This window comes from Chiloscyllium plagiosum, unplaced genomic scaffold (genome assembly GCF_037043375.1).
Source record: "Chiloscyllium plagiosum isolate Xiang-an unplaced genomic scaffold, Cpla_swu_hap1 HiC_scaffold_2, whole genome shotgun sequence".
In the NCBI taxonomy this organism is placed as follows: domain Eukaryota; kingdom Metazoa; phylum Chordata; class Chondrichthyes; order Orectolobiformes; family Hemiscylliidae; genus Chiloscyllium; species Chiloscyllium plagiosum.
In genome coordinates, this window is record NW_028270140.1 from 91,041,366 (window position 1) to 91,058,877 (window position 17,512).

Sequence of the window (17,512 nt, forward strand, 5' to 3'; positions counted from 1 at the left end):
AGGGAATCGTGAGGAACAGAATTTACATGTATTTAAAAGAGCAAGGACTGATTAGGGATGGTCAACATGACATTGTGCATGGGAAATTGTGTCTCATTAACTTGATTCAGTTTTTTGAAGTAGTATCCGAAGGGATTGATGTGGGCAAAGCCATGGACATGATATACATGGATTTCAGTAAAGCATTCTCCAAGGTTTCGCATGGTAGACTGGTTAGCAGAGTTAGATCACAGGGAGGACTAGTCATTTGGATACAGAGCTGGCTCAAAGGTAGAAGACAGAGGGTGGTGGCAGAGGTTTGCTTTTCAGGCTGGAGGCCTGTGACCAGCGCTGTGTCAAAGGACCACATGTCCACTGTTTTTCATCATTTATATAAATGATTTGGATGTGAACATTGGATGTATGGTCAGTAAATTTACAAATGACATCAAAATTGGAGGTGTAATGGAAATCTGGCTCAAAGTACAAGAGGACCTTTATCTGATGGGCCAGTGGGGTTGTGTAGCAGATGAAGTTTAATTTAGATAAATGCGAGGTGTTGCATTTTGGAAAGGCAAGTCGGGGCAGGACTTAAACACTTAATGGTAAGGTCCTGGAGAGTGTTGCTGAATAAAGAGACCTTGGAGTACAGGTTCATAGGTCCTTGAAAGTGGAGACACAGGTAGACAGGAGAGTGAAGGCGGCATTTGGTATGCTTGCCTTTATTGGTCAGTGCATTGAGTACACTAGTTGAAAGGCCATGTTGTAGCTGTACATGACATTGGTTAGGCCACTTTTAGAATACCGTGTTCAATTCTGGTCTTCCTGCTATAGAAAGCATGTTGTGAAACTTGAAAGGATTCAGAAAAGATTTATAAGAATGTTGCCAGGGTTTGAGCTACACAGAGAGGCTGAATAGGCTGGGGCTGTTTTCCATGGAGTGTTGCAGGCTAAGGCATGACCTTACAGAAGTTTATAAAATTATGAGGGGCATGGATAGGGTGAATAGCCAAGGTCTTTTCTCTGGTATGGGGGAGTCCAAAACTAGAAAGCATAGATTTAGGGTGAGGGGAAAGATTTAAAAGGGATCTAAGGGGCAGCTTTTCATGCAGAGGGTGGTGTGTGTATGGAATGAGCTACCAGAGGAAGTGGCTGAGGCTGATACAATAACAACATTTAAATGGCATCTGGATGGGTTTATGAATAGGAAGGGTTTAGAGGGATATGGGCCAAATGGCTGGCAAATGGGACTACATTAATTTAGGATATCTGGTTGGGATGGACAAGTTGGACCAAAGGGTCTGTTTCCATGCTGCCTACCTCTATGACTAAGTGGTCTGATTGGAATAAAAGGCGAGGAACTGTACATATAACTAAAAAAAATTGAAATGGATAATAAGCAATGTGCAGCATTTTCTCCAAATTAAAGATAGCATTACAATTATCAACGAACTATTATTTTGCGATTTTCCATATAGTTTCAACTTGGCAAGTCGAATGATCTGTTTAATATGTTTAATGCACTTAGCAAAGTCTTATACTTCAAATGACCTTGCTTACCCAATGTGATTACCAGAGGCTTTAAAAATTGTATATAGTGAATTCCACTGATGCTTAAGTTTACAAATGAATACTTTTACCTGCTGTAGGTCTTCACTTTCTGACTTCAGTTGAGCTACCATTGCTCTCATACAGCCCTTCATAGAGCAGAGTGTGGCCTGTGAAGAGGAAACATCAGTGCGGAAGCAGCTCTTACACAAATGTAATTTGATTTTTTTATAATGGTAAGATTGCTGAAACATTTCAATCATGAGAAGTGGGAAACTTGAACAATAAATGCAAACTGCAACACCAACTGCAGTCTAGAGTGCCACCACGCCATGTACTTTCGGAAGCTCGAAGGCAGATGCTAGCCCTAAAAGTGAGGCACTGGAAGAGCATTATTCTCCACCTCTCACCCCATTACATCTTTGGCTCAAGACCTTCAATTAGTTTGATCAATTTTAATACAACTATTCACACAAATTAATGGAATCATTATACAACAATTTAATTTCAGGTTTTTTTGTAAACCTCAAAATTTTATAGATGCTAGAACTGTGAAACAAAGCAGAAAATACTGGAAACATAAGGTAAGAGAATAGATAAGTTCAATTTTTTTGAATGCATGATTCACAGAAGCTTAGTATTCAGGTACAGCAAGTTATGGAATGTGAGGTGCTGCAAGGAGTGACATCCTTTATTAAAGATGTAATGCTTCAATAATATAGGGCATTGGTTAGCAAGTTGAGAAGACTTGTAGCTCAGATTGAGGTTCTGGATGTTGGTTTGCTCGCTGAGCTGGAAGGTTCATTTTCAGACGTTTTGTCACCATACTAGGTAACATCTTCAGTGAGACTCCGGACAAAGCACTGCCGGCGTTTCCTGCTTTCTATTTATATGTTTGGTTTTCCTTGGGTTGGTGATGTCACAGGGCATTGGTGGGCAATCTTGTTCTCCTTATTTAAGGAAGGAAATAAATACAGGTGGAGGATCAGAGGTGGTTTACTAGATTGAAAATGGGAATCAGCAGTTTGTCTAATAATGAAAGACTGGACAAGCTTGGCTTCTCACTGGAGTTTGGATGGGGGGGGGGGGGGGGGGGAGGAGAGAGAGAGGGGGGGGATGATTTAATTGAAATTCATAATATTCCGAGTGGTCATGATAGGTGGCTATGGAAAGGATGCTGTCTTGTGTGGGTTAGTCCAGAAGTAAGGAACAGCATTTTAAACTTGGGAATTGTCCTTTCAGGGCAGAGATGAGAGAAATGCTTTTCCCATCAGAGGACTGTGCGACTTTGGATCTCTCTGCCTTAAAAGGTAATGGAGCCAGGGTCATCGAATATTTTTAAAGTAGAGGTAGATGCTGCTCATTACGCAAGTCGTAAAAGGTTATGGGGTAGTTGGGAATGTAGAACTTAGATGATGAACAAATCAGTAATGATCTTATTGAATAGCTATGCAGGTTTCAGGGGCCAAATAGCCTACTGCTGCTTCTAATTCATGTATTGGATGTTTAAGATACAAAATCTAAAAAATCTGCCTACAATAAACTCCATACCTTATTTGCAACATCCCCAAAAGTTAAATTTGTAAGTGCCATCCCAGCATATCTTCGTAATGTGACACTGTAATGGTCATCGGTGAGTCCATACATTTCACAATCAACTTGCAACAATTCAGCTATTGCCTGCAAACCACCTGCGAATCAAAATAACATTAGTCAAAATTCAACTTCTTTACAAAAAACTATTTTTTTTAAGAAGCAAAAGAATCAAAAGCATCTTAAAAAGTTAAGCATGGTGAAAATAATTCCTAATTGCACACTGTGGAATTCAATGTGATAAGCTTTGGCTCACAAATGGATAAATAGGTTCACAAAAGGTCTACAAAATATTTCAATACTTGCATAGTGCTTTCCTGAAAAGCATGTCATTGTTCATTTCAGTGTTTATGAAATATTGTTGCACATATATTAGTTGCCTATAGTCTTTTCCTATTCTTACATATCCATATATTCCTGAATATTAAGAGCCCTGTCAAGATGTTGATGTTTCTGTGGAGGTACTGGTGTTGGACTGGGATGGATAAAGTTACTCTGACAACGACATTTCACTCTTGCCCCAAAATCTGGATCTTTAGATAGCAGAGTGCATAGTTTCACAATCTTCTGGAGGGTCTGCATTATAGAAATAGGCTAGGACATTTTTCACTGGAGGGCAGGAGGTTGAGGGGTGACCTTATGGAGGCTTATAAATTTGTATCAGGCATGATTTCCCTGAAGTGGGTGAGTTTACAGCTAGGGAGCATATTTTGAAGGTGAGAGGAAAAAGATTTAAAGAGGGCATGAGGGGCAACCTTTTCTTTTAAACAGTGATTCGTGTGTGGAATGAACTGCCAGAGGAAGTGATGGATGCGGGTACATTTACAACGCTTAAGAGACATTTGGATAAGTACATGAATAGACGGATATGAGTCAAATGCAGGCAGGCGGGATTCGTTTAGTTTGGGAACATGGTCGGAGTAGACTGGTTGGACTGAAGGGTCTGTTTCTGTGCTCTAAGACTCTATTTCTGTCATTTCCTCACATTAACTTAAAAGTGCTTTCTGGGAGGTACGATTACATTCTTACAGTTCCATTTTCTCTTTTTCTCCCCATCATTATTTTCCCCCATTCCTGCCCAGTCATTCTAAATTAATTTTACAGATCAAAAATATTGTGCTCTGATTTGGAGACCAACAAAAGGGATGACATTTCAGAGACACTGCAATTTGTTCTTGCCGAAGAGCTCTTAAGTGATTCATATCAATTAAATTTTGAATACATCAAGCTGTACAGAATAGCTTTCCAATCTAGACAACAAGACTGCATTGGTTACCTAGTTCATTCATTGCATGTCTGTGTTCCTCATCAAATGAAAGCTTCATAAGTACGCACACTGCAGGACAGATCTGGTGCTCCACCGGAGATGGCACTGTAGTAGCACAACAGATATACAAAGCTTAAAAAGACAATTCAAATTTACAAATGTTCTATTTTCACTACTTCAATATAATAAATCTTCCAAACAATAATTTTAGAATTCAAAGTTAATTAAAATCAATCTTAGCAAACAAGAGCTGATCTAATAGCCAGAGAAAAACTATTTGTTATTTAATAAGTTAATGTAGTTGAAACAAATCTTTGTTTGACATCTTACAGCAGTGCAGAGTTAAAGTCAAAATTTTGAAATTATACTGCATATATTTGGTTGGTATTGTTCACACATGTTGACCCATCCACTCGCTTTAACTGGCTAGTGAGCATACAAATGTAACCAAGGCCAAAGCATCCAATTTTTGACCTTCTGTTTAAACAAAAACAGCCCTACTAGTATGCACACAGTTAAGAAAGCTGAACACTTGAATCAAATTAGTTGCTTATGAGGACGACACCCAATATGCCCCTGTGTTTTAACAGTTTATCATTCTAAGCCAAAATCACACCAACTAAATGAACATATATGGCAATGTTTAACTGAAGAGTTAACCATATAAGACAGAAAATAAATGACACTTTTATTGTAGAAATAGATAAAAACCTAAACATAGAAAATAGGAGTATGTCATTTAGTCAACTGAGTCTACTCTGCTATTCAACAAGATCACAGCCAATCCTCTACCTCTCACTCTTGCCATAGCAATTAAAACTGATAGCCCCCAAAAATCTAGCTATTTCTTAAATATATTCACTGACTTGGCCTCCACATCTTTCTGCCCTAGAGAGTTTCACAGTTCAACACCCTCTAAGTTAATACATTTCTCCTCAACATCATCTGAAATTGCCAACCCCATATCCTGAGTCTGTGACCCTTTGTTCTGTTTTTAAGTGCTCTGTTATCCCATTCTTTAGAACAGACCGTAGCATTTTCCTAACTACAGATGTCAGGCTAACTGGTCTGTAATTTCCTGACTCCTTCTAAGTATTGGGGTTTGCCACATTGCCATCCTCCAATCTGCCAGTACTGTTCCAGAATTTATAAAGTTTTGGACGATGACAACTAATACATTGATATTTTCAATGGCTACCTCCTTTAAGCCCAACTTTCAGTCCCAATAGTTTCTACAGAACTATTAAAGTAATACTAATCTCCTTCAATTCTGCCTTCCCAAAGACCCTTGCTTCCCTGACATTTCTGGGAAGTCATTGCTGTCTTCTTCTGAGATGACAGAACGGAAGTACAATGCAAATATCTTTTATCCACATGATCAAAAATAAATATTTCTAGGATTCTAGGCTACGGTCAAGTGCCGTAAAATGGGATTAGAATAATTTGGTACATGTTTTTGACCAGAGCAGACTTGATGAGCTGAAGAGTCTACATCTGTGCTGTATGACCTAAAAATTGAAGGTCTTTTTGAAAGTGGACCCAAACAGATCTGTCGACATGTTGAATTCAGGCTCTTCAGGGAAAGAGAAGAACCTTTACTTGCCTGAATGGACTGAATTTCTTTCTCCCCCAGAACCCAAACTCAGCATGTCCAAAGCTCTATTTGGGTTCTCAGGGAAAAAAAAAGCTTTGCTGTTAGGTCCATTTGGTCCAAACAACTTTTCTCCAACAACTCCCCACCCCCAACACACACACACACAAAAGAACCTAAACATATTCAAACCTATCCAAAAACCAAAAATGTCCTTTCCCAAAAAAAAAGCTGGTCCCAAGGTTTTGGGATAAATAGCTCTTGACCTATAATAGTTTAAATTGCTCTGCCATTTCCTGTTCTTCATTATTAATTTTCCTGTTTTAGCCTGTAAAAGGCTTACATTTATTTTCATTAATTTTAATCTTTGAGCTCCTATGGTTGCTTTTATGTGCCTTACAAATTTACTGTCATACTCTTATTTCCCTTGTTCATCCACCGCGGGGACCTTCTTTACTGAATTTTAAACTGGACCCAGGCCTGTTATATATTTGAGCAACTTTATAGAGTTCCTTTTAGGATTTAATATGAACAGGAACCAAACACGTCACAAAACACTAACTTATTGCTTATGACAGTATATTGACATAATACATTGCTAAGATGTAAATAGCCACCAGCAGTAGCCAAAGCTGGCTGCCAGGGATCATTTTAATGGCTGGTTTCACAACATTAAGGTGTAAAGGTTGTATTTGCTGACACTGCATTTAAAGGGGAATCATCTGTTTTGGTGCGGATGACATACTGAGCAACGCCAATAATATGCTTTCTTTAGAGAGTTTCACTTCCCCACTGAGAATACTTCTGTTTAAATCTGTCAAATACTAGAACAATATCTATAACTATATTGGAAAACAAACATGCTTTCTGTATAATGATTTCCCTTATGCCAACAGCTGTATCCCAAGCTGAACAGACTGAAAGGATGATTGATTATTTAAAAAACGGTGAAATTCTTCAGGCTGTGATACTGAGAAAACAATCTTAGACTGAATTATAAATTCAACTTAATAAACACTTAAAAGTAATTGCAATATATATTTATATACAAACTATGTTATAATCAAATAATTTAAAACCAGAACTTATCTACATTACTTTTCTTATTAAAAGCTACTTCTTTTAATAAAAAGATACACAAAAAAAACACATTACACTGTAAAGAAAATGTCATACTTGGATTTTTATCCTGATCCACGCCTCGCTCATGTGCTTCCTGCCATTCCCAGCACGTCTCACAGTAAGCACGGATTTGTTCTAGTAAATGAAGAACACGGGTCTCCCGTCTTCCTCTCTTGTCATCTGGCTGTGAATGGATGATATTGTGTAGTGCAGCACTAGCCCGCGCACGGGCCTCCTTACTGCCACGTGAATTGCCAAGCAGCACAGAGTCTTTATCATTGCCGTGCAAAAGCTGTATCAGCAGCGGAAGACACCCAGACTGACGCATAGCTATACAGCTGTCCTGAGAACTAGACATTGCTAGCAAAGTTCGAGACATATCATCCTTGTCGTGTGTACCAAGCATTGACAGCAGCGAATATACCATTTCCACCTATAGCCCAAGTGAATCAAAAAGGTTAAATTCTGTTTATATCATAGGATCAATAATTAATGACGTGAAGTCAAATTACAGAAAACTTGACAAAAATTATACTCTGTTTAAAGACCTTTGTGTCAGGAGCCATTTTTACCTTAGCAGATGTGGAATGAGAAAATTCTTACCAATTCAACGGTGTCTCGACAATAAATATATCCCATTATTTGCACTCCATTATTAGAAATGATGTCATAATTGGACAATATCAGAGGATCCAAATCCATTTCAAATAAAATTAACCAATGCCTTTTACTAAATACTTTAAGTAATTTATAATTAACCTATTCAGAGATGTTATCACACATCTCTGGAGCTGGCAAGACTTGAACTCAAGCCTCTTGACTTGGAGGTATGGACACTACCACTGCACCAGAAGAGCCCTGCACTCGATATTTTATACTAGATGTAATAAATATTGTATACTACAGATTTATCAATGTTCCAGCCTATAGCACATTGGATGGGCAAATTCACAATGCACAGAATGGGGACTTGGAGCTCTTATGGCGCAGTGACAGCATCCCTATTTTAGATTAGATTAGATTAGATTACAGTGTGGAAACAGGCCCTTCGGCCCAACAAGTCCACACCGACCCGCCGAAGCGAAACCCACCCATACCCCTACATTTACCCCTTACCTAACACTACGGGCAATTTAGTATGGCCAATTCACCTAACCTGCACATCTTTGGACTGTGGGAGGAAACCGGAGCACCCGGAGGAAACCCACGCAGACACGGGGAGAACGTGCAAACTCCACACAGTCAGTCGCCTGAGTCGGGAATTGAACCCGGGTCTCTGGCGCTGCGAGGCAGCAGTGCTAACCACTGTGCTACCGTGCCGCCCACAGTAGACCCCAGTTGAAGTCTTACTGACTCCAGAGATGTGGAGTAACATGTCTGAGAACGTTGATTACTCAGCATCTAGAAGATGGTCTTAGAATTCTTCTGGTGCATTTGTAGCATTCCTGTCTCTGAGCCAGGAGATCCAGGTTCAAATCCCATCTGCTCCAGAAGTACACAATACCATCTCTAAACAAGTTGATTTTAAAATTATTAATAAATAAGGATTTAAGGGCCCTTGTGGTACAGTGGTAGTATCCCTAACTGGTCCAGGAGGCCCGAGTTCAAGCCCCACCTGCTCCAGAGGTGTGATAATATCTGAACAGATTGATTAGAAAGCATCTAGAAGGGGGTTGTAGGACTCTTCTGGCATACTGGTAGTATCCCTACCTTTTGGCCACAAAGTCGGTGTTCAAGTCTCACCTCCCTTGGTGAGTCAGTGTGTCTGAACAGGTTGATTAAAAATATCTACTTCCATAGAAGTTTACTAGTTCACAAAACTTGGCTTAAATAATTATGTGATCCAATGGATAAGGTGTCTAACTTTGGTGTGTTTTGCGATGATTGTAGGTTTAACTCCCGGTGCCATCGCTTTAAGGACTCTTGTGGTGCAGGAGTAGCATCCCTAACTCTGGGCCAGGAGGTATGGGTTCAAGTCCCATCTGATCAAGAGGTGTGCCTGAACAAGCTGACTGAAAATATCTACACAGCATAGAGGAAGGCTCTTATGGTGCCGTGGTTGTGTCCCTACGTCTGGGCCAGAAAGTCTACTTCAGAGGGAGATATGAACACACTTGAACATGTGGATTAAAACTACACAGTATAGAAATGATTAAATTGGTTCCTTCTGGCATTTAAGCTCTATTGGTAATTTTCCACCTTCATTAAATTAAACCCATCATCATGTCCACCTTCTTTAAACTAAACCTATCAGCATGTCCTTCTATCAGTTTCTCATTTCGTAGTTTCTTCTTGAATAAATCTTTGCTACTTGCCTTAATCATATCGCAATGTATTCCACATTCTTTGGACAGAGGTTCCTCCTGAATCCCTACTAGACATTTTACTTACCATGTTAGACATTATGGTCTCTACTTTGGACTCCCCACAAGTGCAAATATCTTTGCTGCATTTATACTTCATTTTCAATTACATCAACCCTTTCATTATCTTAGAGCCATCCCCAGCAGCTGTCTCTTTTATATACAGAAGACCCGCACCCTACACAATTCTACCAGGAATGTCATTCTTTTATTTCTTCTAGCATTTTGATAATTCTTTGGTTCTTCAATGCTTCTAAATGAAAAACTGAACCATGTAAAGCATTCCAAATATAGATGAACTAAATTTAATGTGCCTTCTCTTTAAGTCTAATTATTTTTAAATCATCCTGTTTAGATGTGTTAAGATCTCTCTCAGAGCAGGTGGCATTTAAACCTTCTAATCTAGGAGGTAGAGACACTACCACAGGAGCTTTACACATCTAGTCTATCCTTTCAGAAATTAACCCCATGATTTTGATTTTTAAATTGACTCATTATCTTTTTGGGCCAGAGGGAAAAAGGATTGGCTCCCTACTGTGCCAGATTTATTCTATGATTATGTACAACTAATTTGAACAATGTGGATCTCTATAATATTTTTGCTCCTATATAAATTCAGATTATTATCCATGCACTCTGAAGCTTCCTAATTCTTTACACTGATCATGTTTATCTATTTTGAAACTCATTTGTTAATTACTATAAGTTTGTATTTTGTTGGATTCTTCCTCAGTATTTATTATACTCAGCAATTTGATATCATCTACAAAGTCTAAAATTGTATTTCTGATTCCCAAAACAAACTAGGAATATATAATCAACAGTTGTCTCAGTACAGATCCCTGTGGAACATGACTCGGCAGTCTGGATAGCGACCCTTAACATCTTTACAACCAGTTTGTTATCGATATAATGTGCTAATGTGATATGCTCTGAATCTACGCATTCTGAAATTAGTGATATCTCTACCACGTAGCACCGTTTTGAAGACCTTTTGAAAGTCCAAACATGTTAAAGCACTCTTGTCTATACTTTTTGCCATTTCTTCAGAAGTGTGGTAAGTTTGATCAAATATGGCACCCCCTTCTGAAATTCTAAACGAGAATTCTATTTTTGGGTGCGAGTTGCTTTTCCATTAGGACTTAATGGCAAGATTCCACTATCTTTCTGAAAAGTCAAATATTGATAGGTTTTGAACATGTTCTTTCTTGATTTAAAAATAATATAGGAACAATGTTAGCTGTTGCCAGACCATTAGTACTATTACATTTTCGAATAAATTGTTACATATGTATAAAAATGGTGCTTCTATTATTCTTTTTCCTAGCTGCTTCTAACGTGAAGGGATACAATCAAACCAGACCTCAAAAGACAATACCTTTACCCTGGAAATCACCTGAGTGAACTTATGAACTACATCCAATGCAAGAATATCCTTCCTAAAGTCTAAAACTGGAGTCTAGGTCTGGCCCCACCAATGCCCTGCGCAGCATTTGCAAGACTTTGCTATTTTTACACTCCATTCCCTGTTGCCTTCCTAATTACTTACTACATCCTGACCTTTTGTGATTCACGTACATCCAGATCTCTTTACTGCAGCATTCCACAGTCCATTTCAGTAATATTCTGCTTTTCTATTCGTCCTGGAAAAGTGTAAAACCTAATTTTCCCACATATTACAAATTTTGCCCACAAATTCTCTCTTTTGTATTGTGGTTCTGTTCGCCGAGCTGGAAGTTTTTGTTGCAAACGTTTCGTCCCCTGGCTAGGTGACATCATCAGTGCTTGGGAACCTCCTGCGAAGCGCTTCTTTGATGTTTCCTCGGTGTTTATAGTGGTCTGTCCCTGCCGCTTCCGGTTGTCAGTTTCAGCTGTCCGCTGTGGTGGTTGGTATATTGGGTCCAGGTCGGTGTGTTTGTTGATGGAGTTTGTGGATGAATGCCATGCCTCTAGGAATTCCCTGGCTGTTCTCTGTCTGGCTTGCCCTATGATAGTAGTGTTGTCCCAGTCGAACACACACGCAGACGACAAGCAACATGAATTCGACTGGGACAACACTACTATCATAGGGCAAGCCAGACAGAGAACTGCCAGGGAATTCCTAGAGGCATGGCATTCATCCACAAACTCCGTCAACAAACACATCGACCTGGACCCAATATACCAACCACCACAGCGGACAGCTGAAACTGACAACCGGAAGCGGCAGGGACAGACCACTATAAACACCGGAGGAAACATCAAAGAAGCGCTTCGCAGGAGGCTCCCAAGCACTGATGATGTCGCCTAGCCAGGGGATGAAACGTTTGCAACAAAAACTTCCAGCTCGGCGAACAGAACCACAACAACGAGCACCCGAGCTACAAATCTTCGCACAAACTTTGATCTCTTTCGTATCTTGCTCAAAATTTGCTTTCCTGCCTATCTTTGAGTTGCCTGGAAATTTTGCTCCAATACAGTTTGACATCTCAAAAATACTCCATTTATCTCGACTGTTTCTTAGTTACCAATCCTCTATCCTCATTACCATATTACCTATGCATCTTGGAAACCTTTTATGAGGCACCATATTAAGCGCATTTTGAAAATCCAAATACATCACACCCTGACTGGTCTTTATTCACCTAGCTGTTACATCCTTGAAGAACTCAGATAGTAAAACACTACCTTCACTTCACTAAACCATGCAAATCTGCATAATTGAAATAAAATTTTACAAATATCCACTGAATTCTTAATGATGAATTCTAGCATTTTCCAATGACAGGTGTTAATATACCTAGAGTTCTCCACTTTTTGTCTCACCCATTTTTGAATGGATTTGGTACATTTGTGGTTTTCCAGCCCACTGAGACCTTTCCAGAATTTATTGCAGTTTGGAAGATTAAAGTCAATGCATCCACTGTCTTTGCAGATACTTCCTTCAACATCATGGGATTGAGACTAGCAGATCCAAATGACTCAACAGCCTTTAGAGCTATTAGTATCCCAAACACTGTTCTCCAGCTCATTATTTGAAGTACCTCTTTTTTGCCCCTTGTTCCTGGTGTGCTTTTTGTATCTTCTACTGTGAGGTCAGGTATAAAATGCTTGTCAAAGCTGCTGCCATCTCAATGCTTCCCATTATTGATCTTCCAGTCTTAGCTTCTAAGGGACCAACAGTTACTCATTTCCTTTTTATATACTCAGAGCTTTTTGCTGTGGAGTAGGTTTTACTCATGTTGCAATTTCTCCCTTTTTTTTGAAAAGAAAAGCCATCCTTAAACTTGTTTGTGGCAGTTTCCCAATGTTTTGGCCTCATGCTAATCTTTACTGCAATGCATGCATTTTCTTTCAATTTACATGGTCTCAAACAGCACAGTGGCTAGCACTGATGCCTCACAGCACTAGGGGTCCAGGTTCAATTCCAGCCTCCGGCAACTGTCTGTGCGGAGTTTGCACATTCTCCCAGTGTCTGCTCCGGTTTCCTCCCACAGGCCAAAGATGTGCAGGTCAGGTGGACTGGGAATGCTAAATTGCCCATGTTAGGAGCATTAGTCAGAGGGAAATAGGTCTGGGTGGGTTACTCTTCGGAGGGTCGGTGTGGACTTGTTGGGCTGAAGGGCCTATTTCCACACTGTAGGGAACCTAATTTAATCTAATCATAGAAAATAGGAGCAGGATTAGACCATTCATCCTTTTAACTGGGTCTGCCATTCAATATTGATTATTTACCTTACTATTATGTTCCTGTTTTCTCCTCCATACTCTTTGATCCTTTTAGTCCTAAGATATCTATCATCTTTGTGAGAAACAAAAGCTCACTCACTTTAATAATTTCAGTCCGAGACCAAAAATCTGAAACAGTGTCGTTTATTTGTACACTTGCAAGTGGGTGCCATGTCTAATGCCAGGTAAGGCAATGACAAATGCACACCAAATCCAACAAACTCTCGAAATTTATACAGTTTGAATCCCCATATTTTTTCCTTATTCCATTGTTTGCCCCCATCCTTCGCTTACGTCATTCATTTCCTTAAGACTGATCCCACAACTTCTGTTTATCCGGCCTTGTCCGTGACAAATGCCTTTCTCTGGCCCCCCCCCATAAGGTTGTTTGACGTCATCCCATCCTTTGCTTACCATTATCTACTCCCTCCATCTGCGCTGCCCCTCACAGCATCTTATCACCAAGCCCTTTTAATTGGGGTTTGTTCCTGTGTCTCTGTACAAGTGGGAAACAGATGTTTATAAAGGCCTCTTTTCACAGCATTTTATCTAGTGCCTGTATTTCTACCATTGTTATGTAATCACGTCTCATGCTAAGACCTTCCTCTATGTAGTTCCCATTTTGCTAACTCAGCTCCTAGCTAAGAAAACAATCACAGACTAATGTGAATTCATTTACTCTGTATCAGAACTTATAATTTGCAGAAATAACATTAATTCACCTATATCCCACATCTTGAAACTTTCAAATGGTTTGGCCTCATCCCTGTGGCAGAAAATTCACAGGCTTCACCATCTGTGTGAAGAAATTTCTCCTCATCACAGTCCTAAATGGCATACTCTGTATTTTTAAACAGTGGCCCCGGTCTGGACTCCCTGGTCATTGGGAACAAACTGCCTGTGTTTACCCTGTCTAGTCCTGCTATTAATTACCATGAAATTCCTTAATGAGTCACAAATGGTACAACCTTCATATAGTCTCTCGCATTAGAATAAAATGCTTCTGCTGCAAACTCTATTCCTCATTTAGTGATTAGCTGCAACTTTAACATTATTAGAATTATGAGGAATAGTATCTCCTTCCTGCAGCCCCCCTTAGAGGGGAAAGATATAAAAGAGACCTAAGGGGCAACTTTTTCACGCAGAGGGTGGAATGAGCTGCCAGAGGTGGTAGTGGAGGCTGGTACAATTGCAACATTTAAAAGGCATTTGGATGGGTATATGAATAGGAAGGGTTTGGAGGGATATGAGCCGGGTGCTGGCAGGTGGGACCAGATTGGGTTGGGATATCTGGTGGGCATGGTTGGGTTGGACTGAAGGGTCTGTTTTCATGCTGTACATCTCTATGACTATGACTCTATTTGAGAATTTGAGTCAAAGCATCAAAATGTCCCATTTAGACAGTGAGTTAAAAAAGGTTGAGTTCAAAAGTTTCACTTCTATTTGAAACAATGAAATGTAGTATTCTAATCTATGCTTTTACTGATTGAGAAGGAAAGTCTCAAATGATACCGGGAGTCTTTATTCACTTATGTAGTAACTTTAAAAAATTATATATTAATGGAAACTGGCCACTGCTAATGAGACCAGCATTTATTGCCCGTCCCTAATTGCTCCGAGTCTGAAGTCAGGCTAGGTTAAGTGCAGCAGATTTCATTCCTTTAAAATCATTAGTGAACAAGACAGGTTTTTACAACAACTGACAATGGTTACATGTCCGCTAATCAGCTAGCTTCTAGATCCAGACATTTTAAATTAAATTCAAATTGCACCACCTGCAATGTCGCATTTCTCCAGAGCATTAAACTGGTTTTCTGGATTACTCGTCTGGTGACATTTTCACTATGCCACTGCCTTCCCAAATTCCAAATATTTGAAAAGTAATATGTAAAGATAAGCATTATCTGCACAATATTATTACTCCAAATAATTTTTAATACTTAACCATATATATCTAAATGTTTGCAGTTCAGTTCTTTAGTCCTATTGACTGGTACTATACTGACTTCTTGATTAAATTTACAATTACACCATATACAACATTTAAAGAAACAAATTCAAGCATTTAAAGCCAGCAAGCCCATTATAAAAAAGCAAGCTTTGCTACTTCTGCAGCTGGAATTAGAAGCAAAATGACAAAATATTGCCGAATGAATAACATTCAGACAAATACCCAAATTTCAGTTTGAGATTTCAGGTCATTTTTAACTTTTTGTGCAGAACACTGTCGTTTTGATTTTCTGGTTACAATATAGAAGTTATTTGAATATATTCAACAAGTGATTTAATTACTTAATTTTAGTTCTGTTGATTTCTGCTAGAATTCTGTTAGAACACTAAGTTCAATCAAATATAATCCTAATTATGAATCTTTCAGTTCTTCCTTTTCAATGTAGAGTACAGCTGTAATGATTGCCAATTAACATTACAAAGTATCATTTGGTAAATGTTGTCAAAGAACACAGTAAAGAATACAACATGCATGTGTTAATGAAAGAAAAGCGAGACTGCTAAAACAGCCAGAGCATTGTTAAAATGGATATATTAGAAAAATGCAATGTAGCGACCTGTAGTCTGGAATCTTCGGTTACCTTGGTACCCAGGTGGCTTGTCAATCTTCTGGGAACTGAGTAGGGATTACTACAGCTCATCACATTAGCAGCATCTTGTTCAACCTTTGATCCTGAATCCTAAAACACAGACAGAATTTGAAGCATTAAGTATTGTTTCTAAAATGTTTTGAAATAAATAGAATAGCAATTTATTGTCACTTGTATTTATGAAAATGCAGAGAGATGTGTATTGTATAAGTCACCACAATTTGGCACTATTTTAATTACTGAAATTATAAAAATAAATAATTGAGACAAATATTCTAATTATATATAATTCCTTCCTTTGTAGTAATATTAGTGTCATTTTTTGAAAGTGACAAATTGGGATTAATTTTCACTACGCAATGGGACTTGGTGTAGGAGTGAGCACCAAGGAAGATAGCTGTGGTTGCCGAAGGTCAGTCATCACAGCAAGAGTTATTCAGGACAGTATCCTAGGTCAAATCAGCTTCAGCTGTTTCATCAATGACATCTCCTCCATAATAATCTTAGAAGCAGAGATGATGGCAAATCACTGCACAATGTTGAGCACCATTTACAACATCTCAGACACTGAGCTGTTTTGTAACAGCTTTAGGACCCTAAAACAACCTTGCTATGGTGTCATGGAGCTGTTCGATGCTAGGTAGAAATAGCATAATGTGGTCAGAATTGAGATGAGATAATACAGAGAAGTATATGGAGAGATCAATGTTTCAATAATGTAAAAGTAAAATTAAGAGTTTGATATATCTCTGATCGTGTATTGCAGTATTAGGGCTTAACAGGCAATTACAAATGCTGTAAAGAAGCCCAAGTTGCAAGACAGCTCTTGACCTTGCCTTTTCCTTGGCCATTGTATTTGACTACTACTCTTGGATACAAGTGCAAAACCACACAATAAACAAAAGTGGCAGAGGGGGATAGAGTCATAGAGATGTACAGCATGGAATCAGACCCGCCGGTCCAACTCATCCATGTCGACCAGATATCCCAACCCAATCTAGACCCACCTGCCAGCACCCACGCCATATCCTTCCAAACCCTTCCTATTCATATACCCATCCAAATGCCTTTTAAATGTTGCAATTGTACTAGCCTCCACCACTTCCTCTGGCAGCTGATGCCATACACGTACCACCCTCTGCGTGAAAAGGTTGCTCCTTAGGTCTCTTTTATATCTTTCCCCTCTCACCCTAAACCTATACCCTCTAGTTCTGGACTCCCCCAACCCAGGGAAAAGACTTTGTCTATTTATCCTATATCCATGCCCCTCATGATTTTATAAACTTCTATAAGGTCATCAGTCAGCCCCCGACGCTCCAGAGAAAACAGCCCTAGCCTATTCAGCCTCTCCCTATAGCTCAAATCTTCCAAGCTTGGCAACATCCTTGAAAGGGTTCAGAAAAGATTCACAAGTTTCACAACATCTTTGCAATAGGAAGGAGACCAGAATGCACGCTATATTCCAACAGTGACCAAACCAATGTCCTGCACAGCCGCAACGTGACCTCCCAACTCCTGTACTCAATAATCTGACCAATAAAGGAAAGCATACCAAACACCTTCATTATCCTGCCTACCATGACTCCATTTTCGAGCTATGAACCTGCACTCTTCGTTCAGCAACACTCCTGAGGATCTTAAGTGTACAAGTCCTGCTAAGATTTGCTTTCCCAAAATGCAGCACCTCACATTTATCTAAATTAAGCTCCATCTGGCACTTCTCAATCCATTGGCCCATCTG

General features: G+C 39.3%; 1 protein-coding gene and 1 long non-coding RNA gene across 7 annotated transcripts in view; one reads left to right on the forward strand and one right to left on the reverse strand.

Moving 5' to 3' along the window:
* Positions 1-10,625, forward strand: part of LOC122560231 (uncharacterized) — a 52,728-nt gene extending 42,103 nt beyond the window's left edge. For 2 of the 3 annotated variants that reach the window (XR_015760847.1, XR_006314704.2), the window contains 2 exons: positions 1,629-1,741; positions 8,991-10,625. This is a non-coding gene — a long non-coding RNA (uncharacterized LOC122560231). Of the gene's footprint in view, positions 1-1,628; positions 1,764-8,990 lie in introns of all 3 variants that reach the window. The other variant, XR_015760842.1, reaches the window with a different exon arrangement.
* apc (APC regulator of WNT signaling pathway) overlaps positions 1-17,512 on the reverse strand; it is a 199,985-nt gene that overhangs the window by 14,261 nt on the left and 168,212 nt on the right. For 3 of the 4 annotated variants that reach the window (XM_043710626.2, XM_043710636.2, XM_043710671.2), the window contains 5 exons: positions 15,739-15,861; positions 7,155-7,533; positions 4,397-4,492; positions 3,079-3,218; positions 1,620-1,697 (listed from right to left, as the gene is read on the reverse strand). In XM_043710626.2, the coding sequence (XP_043566561.2) occupies positions 1,620-1,697; positions 3,079-3,218; positions 4,397-4,492; positions 7,155-7,533; positions 15,739-15,861 (816 nt within the window). The remainder of the gene's footprint in view (positions 1-1,619; positions 1,698-3,078; positions 3,219-4,396; positions 4,493-7,154; positions 7,534-15,738; positions 15,862-17,512) is intronic. The other variant, XM_043710645.2, reaches the window with a different exon arrangement.